This window comes from Candida parapsilosis, contig 005809 (assembly GCF_000182765.1).
Source record: "Candida parapsilosis strain CDC317 annotated contig 005809".
In the NCBI taxonomy this organism is placed as follows: Eukaryota; Fungi; Ascomycota; class Pichiomycetes; order Serinales; family Debaryomycetaceae; genus Lodderomyces; species Lodderomyces parapsilosis.
This window is the reverse complement of record NW_023503281.1, coordinates 2,000,761-2,015,256: the sequence shown is the minus strand read 5'-3', so window position 1 is coordinate 2,015,256 and position 14,496 is coordinate 2,000,761. Positions and strand designations below refer to the sequence as shown.

The following is a 14,496-nucleotide window of genomic DNA, read 5'->3' as shown; positions in this document are numbered from 1 at the left end:
AAAAAAGAATCAATGAGGACCAGTTTAAGCAGCTCTTAATTGGTATAAACTAAATGAAAAAAGTTATCATCATATTAAAGGCGTTTTTGTTACTTTGTGAAGGGGTACAACTTGTTGGGGTTGTACATCAAGACATACTTTTCATGGAAAGAGGTCTCCTTGGAACATTCAATGGGTTTGATATGAAAGTGAGGTGTGTTTCTCAGTTAATTTTTTTTCACGCTCTTTTCTGTTCTTTAACAATTTTGTTGAGAAGACCAAGGTAGCGCAAATAATGGTTTCTCTTTTCGCAACAACGCTTGATTACATTGAGGACCAAGTGTCGAAGAAAAACTACTCTCTAATCTGGGTTGGTTGGATTACTTCTTTCTTTTAGCTGAAGGAAACAACTAGCTTGACTTTTCCGGGTACGCGGTATGGCCTCGACATTGTTCAATTTTCCAATTGATTTTCAATTGTCGACGAACCTAATATGAAACTCTGCGCTTACACGTATCCCTCCCCTAGCAAAGACCAGTTCCATCCCTCACTCAACCGCCGCTCAATCTTTGTCACAGGTTTAATCCCGAGTCATAGCTCATTTGCATTAATTAATATTTCACAAGTGGTAGCTCTTCCCCACACTAATTTTTCTCGCATAATCCAGCGGAATAATAAATTTGCCCGAAGAAATCATACTAGAATAGACTACTTTCTTAGTAAAGTCAAACCAATTTTTTATATCAACATGCCGTCGGTTGCAGATGCGACAGAAATAGACCGCATCTCATTTGAGTCAGTTTCAACTGTTGCGAATGTCAGTGTCATTAGTGACCCTCATGGAAATGAATTTGACGTTGTTGAGATCTCCAAGGATATATTTACAGAAATATTTCCCAGAGTGATGATAGATGCTGATTTTGAGAATTCTACCCATATACCTGAAAACTCCTTTGTTCTTGTCAAGTTGTTGGGAGCTCCAGATTACTTTGACAAGTTTCAAATATTGAAAATTGGAAGAGTTCTGAACAAACTCACCAAATCGATTGTGTTTATCAATAGTTCAAATTTAGCACGATTCAACACCGATGAGTTGACTTTCAACTTGGCTGTGGTGAAATCAATCAGCGAAGACACCATTTCTAAACTATCTCAAGTTTTTGTTTCGGTGCCAAACGATATTTATCATTTGTTAAAGAACAAAACCCAACAAGCAATAAAGCAATTATTTGTATTTCAATTCCTTTGGGGGAATGGGAATGTTGTGAATGAAGGTGATACAATCCGCTTGATCAATGGACGGGCTAATCTATGTGAGCCAGTCGCTCAAGGGAAAGTTGATCTCGATACAAATTTTGTGTTGATTAATCAAAGCGATGCTGCTAATGCGATCGATGCAAATGGGACAATTGAAGCAACTGCTAAAGAAGCCGTCTTGGATCTAGACTTGTCAAGTTACTTGTCATCTGGCTTACAATTTGACTCCTTTTCAAAACCTGCAAGCCCTTCCAAGTTTCATGCTCGTCCCTTGTTCGAAAACATGAACATTGAACATCCTTCAGAGACCTGGAAGAAAGAGGACAAGGAGCTTTTTGTATTCATCAATAATTCAGATTTCATCAAGTTGGGATTTCCAGTTTTTAATGGCGACTTGGTGAAAATTGTCACAGCAAAGGAGTCTGTTATTGTGAGGATCTTTAGTTTTACAGAGCCACAAACATCTTTTGAAACTGGGTTTGTCTATATGTCGCCAATATTGTTTATCAACTTACAACTTAATGAAAATTCAGAGATCACATTTGAACTGGTACGAGGAGACTCATTAACCACGCTCATTCCCGTGGCTGAATCAGCAACAATTTCAAGAGTAAGTTCACAAATCACCATGGACAAGACTTACCAACAAAGTTTTTTCTCCAGCTTGAAAACGATACTTAGTGATCAGTTGAAGTGTGTAAAAGAAGGTGACTATTTCCCAGTAGTTATCGATACAGTATTGGCAAAGATTATGTTTGATAATGCAAATGACGAGAGTAACGAGGATAATAAAGAGCAAAATTTGGAAGTGATTCCTGTTGGAAATCCAGATGCAGTCGCATGGTTCAAAGTTACCGATATCAAGGGCACGAACGAAGTAGGTACTAATCAGTTCATCATCAATCCGACAAAGACTTTACTTGTGTCTTCCGGTGTGGAGAGCTCAAGATTGCCAAGTAATGAAGATGCTAATTGGTACCAATATCTCAACTTGCCGCCAATTTTCAGCTATACCACATCTGATGACTTTAAATACGCACAAGAGTTCAAAAAGATTTTAAAGACATGTTTGTCATCTAAAATCAATCTCAGGACATCGATACTTTTGACTTCAATGAGTAGAGGTATCGGGAAAACCACTTTGGTACGTAGTACCTGTATCGACATGGGGTTAAACTTGATTGAGCTAGATTGTTTCGATTTTATTAATCCCGGTCAAGAGTTGAAAACGATCGGATTGCTCGGCGGTAAGATCGATAAATTGATTGCCAATGTGCCCAACCAATCTTCTTTTCACGTCATTTATTTGAAACATATTGAAAACTTGGTACCCAAGACAGATGAAAACGATCAAAACTCCAGTATTTTTGCATCACTTTCTATAAAGGTTATTGAAACCTTGACTGAGTACTTGGAAAAATATGCCAATCTTGTTATCGTAATGAGTTGCAATGATTACGACAAATTGAATGATAACTTGAAATCAATTTTGAAATTCACGATTGAATTTACAGTTCCCACTGAAAATGAGCGTTTGGAAATTTTCAAGTTTTTGATTGCAAATGAAAAGGCAAAAACGCCATCTAATGATCTCACGTCTTTCCCGTTTGTTCCAAGAAAAGACATCAATTCAAAGACACTTGCCTTGCAATCTGCTGGTTTAACTCCACGCGACTTGATTTCCATTATCAAGAAATCCAAAAAATTGGCTATCAAACGATTGTCAAAATTGTCAAAGGAGCTCAACATATCTGTAGAAAATCTAATCAATATAGGAAATGGTGGAGTAATAACATGGATACCAGATGATTTTGAAGCTGCCATTAACGAAGCTCGAAACCAATTTAGTGACTCCATTGGTGCTCCGCGTATTCCAAATGTCAAATGGGAGGATATTGGGGGTTTGGACTTGGTCAAAGATGAAATTTTGGACACTATTGATATGCCCTTGAAACATCCCGAGTTGTTCAACAATGGTCTCAAAAAGAGAAGTGGTATTTTGTTTTATGGGCCTCCTGGTACTGGTAAAACATTATTAGCAAAAGCCATAGCGACAAACTTTTCGTTGAATTTCTTTTCAGTCAAGGGTCCTGAATTGTTGAATATGTACATTGGTGAATCGGAAGCCAATGTGCGTCGAGTTTTCCAAAGAGCAAGAGATGCCAAGCCTTGTGTTATTTTCTTTGATGAGTTGGATTCAGTAGCCCCTAAAAGAGGTAATCAAGGAGATTCTGGAGGGGTCATGGATAGAATTGTTTCCCAATTGCTCGCCGAGTTGGATGGTATGAGTAGTGAAGGTGGGGACGGGGTTTTTGTAGTTGGTGCCACAAATAGACCTGATTTACTAGATGAGGCATTGTTGAGACCTGGTAGATTTGACAAGATGTTGTATCTTGGAATATCTGACACCGATGAAAAGCAAACCAAAATTTTGGAAGCATTGACAAGAAAATTTCAGTTGGATGATGGTGTTGATTTGAAAAAGATTGCCGAAAAATGTTCATTTACGTACACGGGTGCCGATTTTTACGCGTTATGTTCTGACTCAATGTTGAATGCCATGACACGAGTGGCAGGAGAAGTTGATGAAAAAATCAAGGCATACAATGCTGACGTGATCGCTCAAGGTAAAAATGAAGTGAATTCGAGATGGTGGTTTGACAATGTAGCTACAAAGGAAGATACTACAGTATTGGTTAAAATGGAGGACTTTATAAAGGCTCAAAATGAGTTGAACCCATCGGTATCGGCTGAGGAATTGCAGCATTATCTTAGAGTCAGAGAGAATTTCGAAGGAGGGAAGGAAAAAGCTCAAGCACAACTTACAAATGGCAATGAATTAACCAATGGTTCGATAAAGATTTGAGGAGTTTAGATTCTAGAAATGATATTTTGGTGTATAAACATTTGCAGTTTTTTCCTTCAACTCCCATTGCTTTTTCCTGATTGTCCCTATTTTCTCGTATTTTCGATGTATCAGTTGCAACTTTTTTATAAATTTTGATTTTGATTCATTTGTCAGCTGAAACTGTTCACTTAGTTGTTGAATGGGCAAATCGAATACTTGCATAAAATCCTGTTCTGACGGATTTTTAACCTTCTCGATGGTGTAATTTACCCGCCATGAGTTGGGCAAACGACGCGGCAAGTTGTAATACTGCGTCTTGTTTGAATCGATATAACCATTGCCCATGGAGATCAAGTATGACAACAACCTCTTACCCTTTATGTAATTCGTATTAAACTTTTGCAATTCAGTCACATGCTTCTTTGTATTGCTCAATCTTTCATGCTCAGTTAGGTCCTGTTTGAAATCTGTTGGATATCGATCACCAAACAGCTGGAATTGCTTGATTTCTTCACTCGATACTGGAATGGCATAAACTCTCAATTGTTTTGTGCGGGCGTATGGCTTTTTATACGTTTGGATAACTAACCTGAATGCAGTATCTTTCAAACCATTAGCTTCGAAATCTTTCAATATATGCTCTCTCAACAAAGTTTCCCAAATCTCCAACGAAAACTTGAATTGCGTCTCCCCCACCAAAGACGGCAATCTATCCATTTCGTAATAAGCCTCAATAGATGCATTATTGGCATCCAAAACCTTTGTGCTGTAGTCGGCATGAGAATAAAAGATCTTGTCTAACTCTTCCAACGGTAAGTACTGAAACCCAAATATTGAATTAATATTATGATAGGCAATATAAATGCCATCCATTTGCCCAATTCTGGCTTGAAACAAATACTTGAGTAGAGCACCCGTCTTGACGAGATCACGAAATTCCTTTTCATAACTTTCATATTGCCCAGTTAGCTTGAAAATTTGGTAATCAGTTTCTCCCACATTTGGGTCATGAGAATTATATCGAATGTTGGTAGATGCTCTAGTCTTTAAATCAAAAGTACCATTGCCCGGTAATCTTTCGTCAAAACAATCCAATTGAGACCGCATCAAAAAGCTACCAAAAGAGGAGTAGTTGTAGGAATTGGACGGCGACGGTGGAGCTTCCTCAGTGTTGTCTTTCCTATACTTGACAAATTCATCTTCTGGGTTTGTCAACAAAGTTTCCATACAAACGCCCATTGCGCTAAGTAAGATTTCAGAATCACAAGACTTGTCAGCCAGGAGTGAATAAACGGTTTTCTTCTGTCCTTTGTCAATGAATGTACCTTTAGGCTCGACAAATGTACTGCTTGGTAACTTCGTAGCAACGCCACTCAATGGGATTTCTCCGGACCGCTCAACTTTATAAGGCGAGTAATTATTCAACAACATGTAGAATTTGGTCAATATCGAAGTCATTGACGATGTACTGGAATAAAACTGCTTTTTAAACTTTTGAGCATTCGTTAACAAAGTTTCATGCTTATCCACTGGGGTATAACTGCCTGCGGCTTCGAAATTAAAGTCCTTGTAATGTATCACATTCTTCAAAAACGGCGAAAAGTTGTAAACACGAGTTCTGGGGTCTTGTAAAAAATGAACCCCAGGTGAAAATAAGACCCTATCTAAATTGTGAGCTAGTTGTGGTATGTCTGACTTTTTCGGCGCAATGCATTGCTTCAAAGGCTCATTGATTATGTCACTTGATGTTAGACGAGTTGTCCCTGGTTCGCATTCGAGTTTCGCAACTATTTCAGATTGTATTTTTGGCCTCGATCGCCTTTTGGATAAGCGAGTCTTTAAATCAGATTGCTGTAGTTGGTCCAATTTTTCAAGAGCCTTGTCTGACTTTTTACGAAATTCGCCAATCTGATCACTTTGGGCTGCCTTCGATTCTTTTAAGTGTGACGACTTCTTAGACAGAGTCTTTGTTGATGAAGTGCCAACTTTAAGTAATGAAGGTTTCTTTGCGCCCCTTACATTCGCTACCCCTAAAGTTTGTATGGAATCATTGCTCGTTTGATGTTTGGATCTATCTTTGGTTGCAGCCTTTAGGACCAGTCTTCCTTGGCCACTTTTTTGAATTGTTATAGCAGCTTTACTTGAAGCTCTTCTGAAAGTACCCGATATCCATCGTAGACGTGAAATGTTAGAGCGTGTACAGGCAATGTACGTCATGTTGTGTTATGTGTGATTCGCGATGAGAGAAACATAACTCGCGAATATTCGTGATATTGGGAGGGGATAATTTGCGCGTCCCAAAAATACGCAATCTCGCCACCATGTTTTGTACCCAGTCAATGATAAGCGTTATACAAAGAAGGACCGATTTGGATTACAATTACATCGCAGTAACGGGCTGGATAATCTATCAGGACGTCTACAAGTAATAATAACGTGCCTAAGGGAAGTTGGATCGCGTTTTTCCCCGTTCACTAATCTACCACCACTATAACAATAATGTAGTCCCAACGGAGTCATTCAAAGTCTCTAGGATGAGGTCCACCGTCACTGATAAGTAGTCTTTTGCCGCGTAGTATATGACTCCTTCTAGAGTATGTACGTAATGGTCCTTATTTTTGAACATGTGGTAGCAGCTACTATAGCTATTAGATAGTAGGGTTAAGCCCTAATAGGAGTTCTGTACACAAAACCCTCTGCCATACGGAGACATAGTTAACCAAAGGAAAAAAATTACAGTGCGAAAGTCCCAAAAGTAGTTGAAAAAAAAAAACTCTCATAAAACACCAATCAATCACCTTTTCAGAATACCTAGTCAAACCAAATCACTAAACAATGGGTATGTCATATTATCACTTGGAATAACACACAGTTTACACTTGCAGTACATGGTCTATACCCGAGACGTTGGAGCGAAGTTTGGACCACATCCATGCTGAGCAGCTTTCTAGAACTTTGAAGTGTGTTTAAATGTGTGTCTCGAATAATCAATACTAACATCATTTTTCCAGGTAGAGTCATTCGTAACCAAAGAAAGGGTGCTGGTTCTATTTTCACCTCTCACACCAGATTGAGAAAAGGTGCCGCAAAATTGAGAACCTTGGATTACGCTGAACGTCATGGATACATTCGTGGTGTTGTTAAGCAAATCATTCATGACCCAGGTAGAGGTGCTCCATTGGCCAAGGTTGCTTTCCGTGACCCATACAGATACAAGTTGAGAGAAGAAACTTTTATTGCTAACGAAGGTGTCTACACTGGTCAATTTATCTATGCCGGTAAAAAGGCTTCATTGAACGTTGGTAACATTTTGCCATTGGGATCATGCCCAGAAGGTACTATTGTTTCAAATGTTGAAGAAAAAGTTGGTGACAGAGGTGCTTTAGGTAGAACTTCTGGTAACTATGTCATCATTATCGGACACAACCCAGATGAAAACAAGACTAGAGTAAAGTTGCCATCTGGTGCTAAGAAGATCATCTCATCAGATGCCAGAGGTGTTATTGGTGTTGTTGCTGGTGGTGGTAGAATCGATAAACCATTGTTGAAAGCCGGTAGAGCTTTCCATAAATACAAGGTCAAGAGAAACTCATGGCCAAAGACCAGAGGTGTTGCCATGAACCCAGTTGATCACCCTCATGGTGGTGGTAACCATCAACATATTGGTAAAGCTTCTACTATCTCTAGAGGTGCTGTTTCAGGTCAAAAAGCAGGTTTGATTGCTGCTAGAAGAACTGGTTTGTTACGTGGTACTCAAAAAACCGCTGATTAATTTACGTGTACATTTAAATAGTTTTGGGGTTTTTGTCATAATATATAAAAAAGAGAAATAACTAGCATAAAAGTAGAGAGAAATCAAGGGGAGTTGATACGGCCGTTGAAGTTGGAACTGATTGTCAGGCCAGGACTAACGATCATTGAAGTGGGAGCCGGAGAATTCAATTCCATTGGGACGGCTGGTGAGACTTGTTCTGGTGGGACTTGTTCTGGTGAGACTTGTTCTGGTGGGACTTGTTCTGGTGGGACTTGTTCTGTTTCAACATCTGGAATGCGTTCTAACCCTTCGTGAGGAAAACCTTGAAGAATGGCTTCTTTTTCAAACTCTTCAACTTGTTTGAGTGTTGCTGGCATCAACTCAACTCGTTTTCCACAAAGTTTCGTTGATTTCAAAGACTCTATGATTTCTTTCACACTTTTTGTTGACGTGTCCACAGTTACCAATGCGCTGTAATAGGTGCCTGTCAACTTTATTGGATTCATAATCGACTTTTTATCTTTGCAAATAATGATGTCGGAGGGGTTGTACTTCATTAAGAAGTGCTCCACTCTAACATAGTTTACGCGACCTCTTATGTTTGTTATCAAAATCCGGTCTTTTGACACAGCGTCAGCCAAAAGTTCAGCATCAGGTGCATCGTGATTCTGTGTCTCCTCGGTAGGTTTTGTTCTTCTCCACCACAACTTTTGATAGGGTTTGTAAGGCTGGTAAGCTTTGACAATAAGCTTTTTCCCATTGAAGACACTACCATCAAATTCCTTAACAGCCTCTTCAACATGTTGTGAAGTCAGCAACTCGACGTAAGCGAACCCATAAGGCTTTCGCTTTCCATTTTTGCCCAACTTGACTGTATAACTAGGAACTATAATACTCACTCTAAATTGCGTTAGTAAGTGCTGACAATAATTTTTGCTGTAAAAGATGTTACATACGGATTATACTTTTCAAACAAAGTACGTAAATCATCTTCAGTGGTGAGGTAGTGAAGGTTCTTAATGTAGACTTGGCAATGACTAGTAGGTTCGTGTGCTGACATCTTGGTTTGGAAAAGCAATGATGTTGAGGTTTGACGAATTTGGTTGCAAAAATAAATTTCGTACTTGACTATACGGAGTAAGAGAGTTTCCGTCTCACTAAACCTCAAATAAATCACCTCCCTTTTAAATGGTGCGATTATAATAGGTAATCCTTCATGATTGAAGGTCAAATTGCGTGATAGTATATGAGAAGGTTATGAAAGAGTCGCAGATATAGACATAATAAAAATATAACCCGTCCTTTAGTTGTCACGACGTTTTTATTAGAACTACTGAAGACTCATGGGAGAAGCTTGAGCAATGCAAAAAGAATGTCTATTGTGAACCATTAAACGCTAACAGCTTAAATCACTCTTTCAATCACAAAACAATCCATTCTGCTTAAGAATTAACTTTAAGAGTAAAGAAATCGACAGAGAAAAATGATATAGGTAATCCTCAGAGTACCTAAGCACTTGCATCACAAATTCCTAATAAAACTGTATCTCAAATCGATATCTTGATCAACAATAGTAATCGTATAGTGAAACGACGATAATACTTTAATGAAAAACCTTTATTCAAAAACTATTCAACCTAGTTCTCAGCTCTAGCTTTAGCCAAGGCTTTAGCAGTACCGTGCAAAGCATATCTGTGGTTTCTTCTGAATTTAGCATCAACACCTTTCAATGATGGGTACTTGTAGGTCTTTGGTTTTTTGATACCGTTCTTGTGAGCCTTCTTGTTTTGGTTATGGTTGGTATGATTCTTACTTTTAGCCATCTATAACTTGTTAGTATTTTACTCCTAGAGGTGAAGCTCAGATGGCGCACTTTAAAGAATCAATAATTCATTGATAGGAGGCAACGAGAAGCACAACCGCAATCATCCAATGGGAGCGGTGCACCTATTCTCCTGGCGCATCGAGACATAATCTGTGACTCTGATGAATGTGTTAAACATACCTTTGTTGTCTATTGGTTTATTCGTATACTGGAAAACAAGCAAAAACGGTAAATAATTTTTCGTCTACTTTGGCAATACCACTGGAAACAAATTCTGCACGCCGCACTGATTTTTCCTGATTAGGAGACGAAACGCTGTGGTTATAGCCCTACCATGTGCACCAAATGAAAACTCCTACGATAACACTATTTATCCACATCACACTTGGAGTTAAAGATGGTGAACACTCGCAGAGTCTGGGAAGCGGTTGTATCCAGAGGACCTTCTACAGAGTATCTGATTAAAACCGTTGCAATGAGAACTTCCGCATTTCGAACTCTCCAATTTTGTTACTTACATAAAACCTATACATTCGCAAAAACTAACTGGCAGAAGCGATAGCTTTAGCCTTCTTGGCCAATTTGTCATTAGCCTTTGAGCCCATAATACCACCACCCCAATGCTTCTTGTTCTCATCGTATTTTTCGACGTAATTAGCATTGATGGTTGAAATCAATTTTGACAATTCACCCTCATCAGCAGAAGCAACGTCAGTCAATGCAGCAACGGACGAAGTCTTTTTGTGAACCAAGGTTCCCAATCTAGCTTTACCTTTGACAATTGCGTAAGGGACACCCATTTTTTTACATAAAGCTGGCAAGAAAACAACCAATTCGATTGGATCAACATCATTGGCGATAAGAACCAACTTGGCTTTCTTGTTTTCAATGAGGGAGACAACATGATTCAAACCGTATTTGACAACAACTGGCTTTGGTGAAGCATCCTTAGCGGATTTACCTCCTGCAACGGCAGCAGCTTCCTTAGTCAATCTCTCCTTCTTCTCAGCTGCAGTTTCGGGTCTATATTTGTTGAACAATTTAAATGCTTGGGCAGCTGTGTTCTTATCAAGGGTATAGTTAAATTGAGCAATAGAAGGAGGAACTTTCAATCTTAAAGACAAAATCTTCTTTTGTCTTTGTAATCTAACATATTCAGGCCATTTAACAAATCTTGACAAGTTCCTCTTTGGTTGTATCGATTGTCCAATACCAAAGTTTTTTGGTGTGGATTCGAGCAAAGGATTCTTGACGGTGGTAGATTTGCTAGATTTGGCAGCAAATGGAGCTGGAGCAACTTTCTTTGAGGAAGGCTGTGTCATTGAATAAAAGTTAATAAAAGGTGTTCTCAAACTTAATCTCAACAAACAAACCCTTTTCACTTTTACTCTACAGTATCAAATAAATTGGATACTCAGCCTGTGCAACAAGGAAGTGACGACACGTTAAAAATAAAATAAACTAACCATCACTCCAAGATGCACAAACGCGTAAAGCGACATGTGACGAGGAGGATGTTGTTCCAGCAACAATTTAACATACCATTTTGCTTGTATAAATATTGCACTAACGTGGTGTAAAAAGAGAGGTTTCTCTGATGGAGTGAGAAAATAATTTTTTTCACTTCTTTTGGTGTCTCAAAAGAAAAAGGAAATGAGAATAAACCGAAAAAAAAAAAAAAAAAAAACTTTTTCTCTTGTGCCAAATTACACTACCTCCTCTCCAAGAAAGAGTATAAATACTGCGCATTCCCCTGGTCTCCCTTATTCTGAAAACCAAATCTCTTTGCCATTTGGCTTAGATCCAGTGTAGTATCTGTTCTTTTCAGTGTAACAGCTGAAATGTCATCATTGATGACAAGAAATTGTTACGTTAATGGAATTTTTGGAGATAGGTGAGTTGATTTCAAATGGGCTTGCTCATAATCAACTTGCACAGTGTCGTTGCCTTCATTGGCTCCTGACGCGAATTCACATTCAATATTTTTTTTTTAAGTCTTTTTCACCTGTGCCTTCATGGTTGTCATGAAGTCATAATGGGGATTTAAAAAGAAGATTGATTATCGTGTTGACGTCGACCTTAGGTCCTTTACGAAGTACCAAAGTATAAAGACACTTTTTTGGTATTTTCCTGTTATCAGTAGTACATATATAAGACAGCCCCTCGTTCATTTTTCTCTGCGTGGTTTCGCGGGCATGACATCAACAACAATAATGGACCTGATATCTAGTGTCTCGGTCAACCTATTCCCAAGCCTAAATAACACTGGAGGCAACAGCGACGGTGATAGCGACAGCTCTGCTTCTCTACGACGACTCCGAGGTGCTTTTGGACAAAATGAAGAGGTCGATTTATCCATTCCTGAGGAGCATCTTGACCTATCAACAAGTCTGGTTGAAGATGAAGTGTCACTTGATTCAAATATAATCACCGAAATCGTCAATAACCCTATATTTGAAGATGGAAGATTCAAATACCTCCGAGCATACGAGCGACTAGCGGCCGAGAGAGATATGAAAGATATGAGCAATGGGATTCCCTTACAAACCTTTGAACTCAACGATTTTGAAAAATTTGTCAAGGAAAGCGTATTAAATGATAAAATACAAGGACGAGTAATTGCTAAACAACCCAAAGGTCAACAAAAGGAAACGATATTGAATGTCGTCCGAGAGCAAGACCTAGCGGATGAATTCTACGCTGGAGGAAATGATGAAAATGAGATCAAAAATCGACGACCAAAGCTACACAAACAAGATAAGGAATACACGTCGGATGTGGAGGATTTGTACTTTCCAACAAACAAGAACAGGCTTCATAGAAAATTGAGTGTGCGACATTTACAAATGATCTCTCTTGGAGGGACCATTGGAGTTGGATTGTTTCTAAACTCAGGAAAAGCAATCAATATTGCAGGTGGGTTTGGGGCATTACTAGCATTTGCAATTGTTGGGGTGGTTGTACTATGCACTATGATGTCCTTTTGTGAAATGGTTACGTTTGTCTCCGTCATTGATGGCGTGTCAGGTTTAAGTTCCAGATTTGTTGATGATGCGTTTGGTTTCGCTACTGGTTGGTTGTATTTTCTTAGTTTTGCCTTTGGTGTAGCTGGTGAAGTTGTTGCCGGAGTCATCATGTTGTCCTTCTTCCCTCAATTAAAGACAACATCAAGTAAAGGAGCAACAACTGGTTTTGTTTTCCTTTTTTTGGGCTCTATTGTGACCAGCAATTTAATTGATATTAGGGTGTTTGGAGAGATTGAATACATATCAAGTTTAATCAAACTCCTTTGGGTAGTGGTGATGATGATTGTTATGATTGTTTTAAATAGAGGTGGTTTTGGTGGACCTGCTTTGGGATTCAAATACTGGATGCGTCTGAAATCGGACTTTAAAAATGACATTATTTTTGGACTTTTTCGTCCTAGTTTCAATTTGTACGACAATGGAACAAACCCACCAAGCGAAGGAATTGAGGGAGATACAGGGAGATTTTTATCATTAGTCACAGCTATTCTTGTTGTATGTTATGCATATAGCGGCACAGAAATTGTTTGTATTGCCGCATGTGAAGCCAAAAACCCAAGGAAAGCTTTGCCTTCTGCTATGAGACGGGTATTTTGGAGAATTGTTATCTTTTACTGCTTATCTGCCTTTTTAGTCACGTTAAACATTTATGCTGGTGATCCAAGATTGCTCAGGTATCTCCTGGGTAAAACAGGCATTGATGCATCCGAGTTCGCAACCAACGTTGCTATCCAAACAGTTGGTGGAGCACATTGCTCGTACGACTCATCAGTGTTTGCTGGATACGGAAGTGGAGCTCAAAGCCCTTGGATTGTGGCTCTTCAGAGCGCCGGTCAATGTGATTTTAGCACAGTGACAAATGTGTTTTTGGTGTTTTTTGCCGTCAGTTGTGGTAATGCTCAACTTTATGTCAGCTCAAGAACGGTGTACGCGTTGGCATTACAAGGAAAAGCACCTAAATTTCTTACGTATTGCAATAGAAATGGAATCCCTTACAATTCTGTCATGCTTGCAGGAGCATTTGGGCTATTATCATTTACCTGTGTATCGGAGTCAGCAACTGTTGTATTTCAAAATCTAAACAGCGTCATTGCCTCTTCGGGGATTTTCGTTTGGTTTGCCATGTGTTTGACTTTTATAAGGTTTTATTATGGATTGAAAAGAAGACCCGATATAATGAGCAGAGACGATCCATCATACCCTTACAAGTCACCATTCCAACCATATACGGCAATAATCGGAATGTGTGCTACATTGTTTATGGTTTTAGCGATGGGGTTTGTCGTATTCTTGAAACATGAATGGAATACATTATTTTTCTTTTCTAGCTATGGGTCGTTGATGGTATTTGCTATACTCTATGCTGGCTATAGAGTGATTAAGGGTTCATCTATTTCAAGTCTAGACAGACTTGATTTTGATTCGGGAAGAACAGAAATGGATCGGTATATTTGGGATGGAGGTACAGATTATAACCACAAAAGCTTCAGGGATGTTTTGCGCAAATGGTTATCTTTTTTAGCTTAACACAACTTAAAGTGCAAGTTCAGATAGAGATTTTTACCGAGAAATCTATTAATCGACTTTTGCAAATCAAAAATGCACTAAGTTTCATTTTAGAACCCTTTTTTCTTGGAGTTGCGAAGCAAGAGTTGATGATTGGGTTTCCAATTCTTGTATTAGTTCTTGATACCTATTGTACTCTTGTTGCAAAAGCTGAGACTTTTTCTCATCTGCAGCTGTTGAAGTTGATGGCGATGACATTGTTTGAATGTGGTGGTGGGATAATGTGCAAGGGAATTTGATT

General features: G+C 38.9%; 7 protein-coding genes across 7 annotated transcripts; 3 read left to right on the top strand and 4 right to left on the bottom strand. All coding sequences in view use genetic code 12, as the record gives it.

Annotated features, from left to right (window-relative positions):
• Nucleotides 1-727: 727 nt before the first annotated feature.
• PEX6 (AAA family ATPase peroxin 6) lies at nt 728-4,102 on the top strand (the record flags this gene model as incomplete). The annotated part of the gene is made up of 1 exon (XM_036809868.1): nt 728-4,102. The coding sequence occupies one exon, from the start codon at nt 728-730 to the stop codon at nt 4,100-4,102; it is 3,375 nt and encodes a 1,124-aa protein (XP_036666462.1).
• Nucleotides 4,103-4,114: 12 nt separating this feature from the next.
• On the bottom strand, nt 4,115-6,301 carry PET127 (Pet127p; the record flags this gene model as incomplete). The annotated part of the gene is made up of 1 exon (XM_036809866.1): nt 4,115-6,301. The coding sequence occupies one exon, from the start codon at nt 6,299-6,301 to the stop codon at nt 4,115-4,117; it is 2,187 nt and encodes a 728-aa protein (XP_036666461.1).
• A 618-nt stretch (nt 6,302-6,919) lies between these two features.
• On the top strand, nt 6,920-7,856 carry RPL2 (60S ribosomal protein uL2; the record flags this gene model as incomplete). The annotated part of the gene is made up of 2 exons (XM_036809865.1): nt 6,920-6,923; nt 7,096-7,856. The coding sequence occupies 2 exons, from the start codon at nt 6,920-6,922 to the stop codon at nt 7,854-7,856; spliced, it is 765 nt and encodes a 254-aa protein (XP_036666460.1).
• An 83-nt stretch (nt 7,857-7,939) lies between these two features.
• On the bottom strand, nt 7,940-8,898 carry CPAR2_209370 (uncharacterized protein; the record flags this gene model as incomplete). The annotated part of the gene is made up of 2 exons (XM_036809864.1): nt 7,940-8,717; nt 8,795-8,898. 2 exons carry the CDS (start codon nt 8,896-8,898, stop codon nt 7,940-7,942), a joined length of 882 nt encoding a protein of 293 aa, XP_036666459.1.
• Nucleotides 8,899-9,475: 577 nt separating this feature from the next.
• On the bottom strand, nt 9,476-9,661 carry RPL29 (60S ribosomal protein eL29; the record flags this gene model as incomplete). Its single annotated transcript, XM_036809863.1, has 1 exon — nt 9,476-9,661. One exon carries the CDS (start codon nt 9,659-9,661, stop codon nt 9,476-9,478), a length of 186 nt encoding a protein of 61 aa, XP_036666458.1.
• A 544-nt stretch (nt 9,662-10,205) lies between these two features.
• On the bottom strand, nt 10,206-11,208 carry RPL82 (60S ribosomal protein eL8; the record flags this gene model as incomplete). The annotated part of the gene is made up of 2 exons (XM_036809862.1): nt 10,206-10,976; nt 11,206-11,208. 2 exons carry the CDS (start codon nt 11,206-11,208, stop codon nt 10,206-10,208), a joined length of 774 nt encoding a protein of 257 aa, XP_036666457.1.
• Nucleotides 11,209-11,876: 668 nt separating this feature from the next.
• Nucleotides 11,877-14,216, top strand: SSY1 (Ssy1p; the record flags this gene model as incomplete). Its single annotated transcript, XM_036809861.1, has 1 exon — nt 11,877-14,216. One exon carries the CDS (start codon nt 11,877-11,879, stop codon nt 14,214-14,216), a length of 2,340 nt encoding a protein of 779 aa, XP_036666456.1.
• Nucleotides 14,217-14,496: the final 280 nt, after the last annotated feature.